The sequence below is a fragment of the Trachymyrmex septentrionalis genome, unplaced genomic scaffold (assembly GCF_001594115.1).
Source record: "Trachymyrmex septentrionalis isolate Tsep2-gDNA-1 unplaced genomic scaffold, Tsep1.0 scaffold196, whole genome shotgun sequence".
Classification (NCBI taxonomy): Eukaryota; Metazoa; Arthropoda; class Insecta; order Hymenoptera; family Formicidae; genus Trachymyrmex; species Trachymyrmex septentrionalis.
Window position 1 is genome coordinate 713870 of NW_017305135.1, and position 2593 is coordinate 716462.

Sequence of the window (2593 nt, forward strand, 5' to 3'; positions counted from 1 at the left end):
TTTGGGGGGATTATTTGTTTCAGATTGATTGTGTGAATCCGATAATTTCATCGGCTCTCAATTTATTTCTGAAATATTAATTCAATTTAATTGAATGTATATTAGATAGTAGTTCAACATCTTAACACTCGGACCGGGAAGCCGCTTTGTATTTAAAGTCTTAATATTTATATAGACGGTCTTGTTTCCAATCATATTGATTATATTTTAGAACAAATCTTAAATCAGTTACAGCTGTAATAATCCTATCTTTAATATGATATATAAAATAATTATATAAAATAATAAATATTATTTTGTATAATATGTTATATTATGTTTTATACAAATCTTTAATTTTGATATTTAATATTTATAACATTTATTTTTATTATAGTTTCGCAACAGCAACGGCTGGGCATGCGAGTAGCCACAGGAGTGCCAAATATGGCTGGCAGAGTGGTTGCTGTAAATCATATGATTGGTCCACGGATGCCATTGGCTCCGCCACCACCACCACCGCCACCACCACCCCCTTACCCAGGGCCACCACCGCCATATCCTGGACCGATACAGGTAAGTGTCGATGTTTGCATTAATTAATCTTTTTGGGAATTCATGCATCGCTTTGATATTTGTTTTTATGTAATTGCGAGAAAATAAAATTAATCACATTAAAGTTAAGGGATTAAAGAGCATAATTGATGAATTAAAATGTAAAACATGCTTTTGTTAAATTTTTATACGATAACTATCCATACAAGATAATTACATGTAAATACAAACGCGCACACACACACACACACACACACGCGCGCGCGCGCGCGTGTACACACGTATACGTATGTAATATTCTAATAGAAAAAATAAAGATTTATTAAGGAAATTCACAAAAAAATTGTGAATTTAGGATAAACAAAATGAACTCCAATGCAGGACTATTGATAACTCACATAAAACTTTATTGATAATAATTAATTACATAATACGGTTTGTTAACGTTTTAACATATAATTAATAAAACGTTTCATGAGATTGCATGTATAATATATGTGTCAGTCAGTTTCGCATATCTGCTAAGTTTATTTAAAAAATATTTTGTGCGGCTGTGTGCAGTATCAAATAGAAATAATTTTTCATATTTTGCTAAGCTGCCACTTAAAAATAATAGGTATTTTTAAAAATGTATGTTAAATAATATTTCCCGTATAAAAGTTTTATTTAAAGTATATTTATATAAAAGTTATTTTTAAATATATATGAGTATATTTTATAAAATAATTTTTAATAATTACACTTTATTTAAATAAATCATAAGAAAATTATTTAGTAAAATACAAAAAAAAACTTAAATATATAATTTGATTAATATATTTTACTAGATTTTATTAGACAAACGATAACAAATTTATAATAAAATCATGTTTTAATTAGAATAATTTGATCAGAAAGCGAAACTAAAGACTAAGACTAAAAAAATTGCTGTAATTGTAGGAGTAGCTAAATAATAGATCTTACACTTTCAGTGCCAAAACATTTTCTGTTTCGGTAGACATTATAAATAATTGCTAATATATGTTAAATTTAATATTTTTTTAATCAGATGTATTTTTAATTTTAATCGCTTTTATTTTTTTTCACAATTATAATTTTTATATAAAAATTATAAATTATATAGAGAGATATAATTTGAAATACTTAGAAGTTATGTTTAGAAGTTATAGAACTTAAAGTTTTAAAAACAATTATTTTTGAGATACATTTAAAATTGTGATAAGAAATTTTTTTTTCTTATTTATTTAATTTAATTTATATTAATATTTAATGAAAATTTTACTTCATTATTCTGGTCATATTTTAATTATGTACATAAATTTTAATTATTTACATAAAACAGTATAAATCTGGAAAATGTTTAAATGGCAATGGAAAGAGTAATGGCAGTGGTAAGAAAATTGGCTAGTGTTTTTGGCCTGGGTGTGCAAGTTTGCAATATGCATTTGGTGTTGGTGCATGTCTAGATGGGACTGTGCCCGGGTGGTGGTGGTGGTGGTGGTGGTGGGCGAGGTATGACGCGACCCTCGGTTCATATGACGGGGCACCAGGTACCGGTGGCGGGTCCGCCAATGGGACCTGTAGTGCCGCACCCTCACCGAAGACCTTTGCTTCTGCAGGTGAGCGAGATTTGGGGCATTCTAACATTACAAGAACAAATAAATTAAAATATAAATTATTTTATGTTTAACTTCCGAAGAATTTTTGTCTTTTAATATTTTTTTAGAATGTAATTAAAAAATAAATTTCTTATATTACATTATATTTTAGATAAAATAATTAATATAGAAAATTATTTATTTGCTTTATTAATTTATTTATTATAAAATGTAATATATATTAATAAAATTAAATATGTAAAAGTTAAAATTGATCATAAATTTAATTGAAAAGCATTTAATTTTTATATCGACTTTAGTATTTCATTATCTATTATAAAAGTAAAAAAGTAACTGATTTTTATATCTTTTTACATTCCTTTTTACATTCCTCTTTTCTATATTTAGTCTATTATAAATTTTATACTCTTTTAAATGTTGCATCCATTCAGCACGAAATT

At 26.5% G+C, this 2593-nt stretch overlaps 1 protein-coding gene across 1 annotated transcript in view; it reads left to right on the top strand.

The window, feature by feature from the left end:
* The window catches only part of LOC108747150 (histone-lysine N-methyltransferase 2C-like), a 43337-nt gene that overhangs the window by 22177 nt on the left and 18567 nt on the right, over positions 1 to 2593 (top strand). The window contains exon 26 of the mRNA XM_018484428.1: positions 377 to 555. Within this exon, the coding sequence (XP_018339930.1) occupies positions 377 to 555 (179 nt within the window). The remainder of the gene's footprint in view (positions 1 to 376; positions 556 to 2593) is intronic.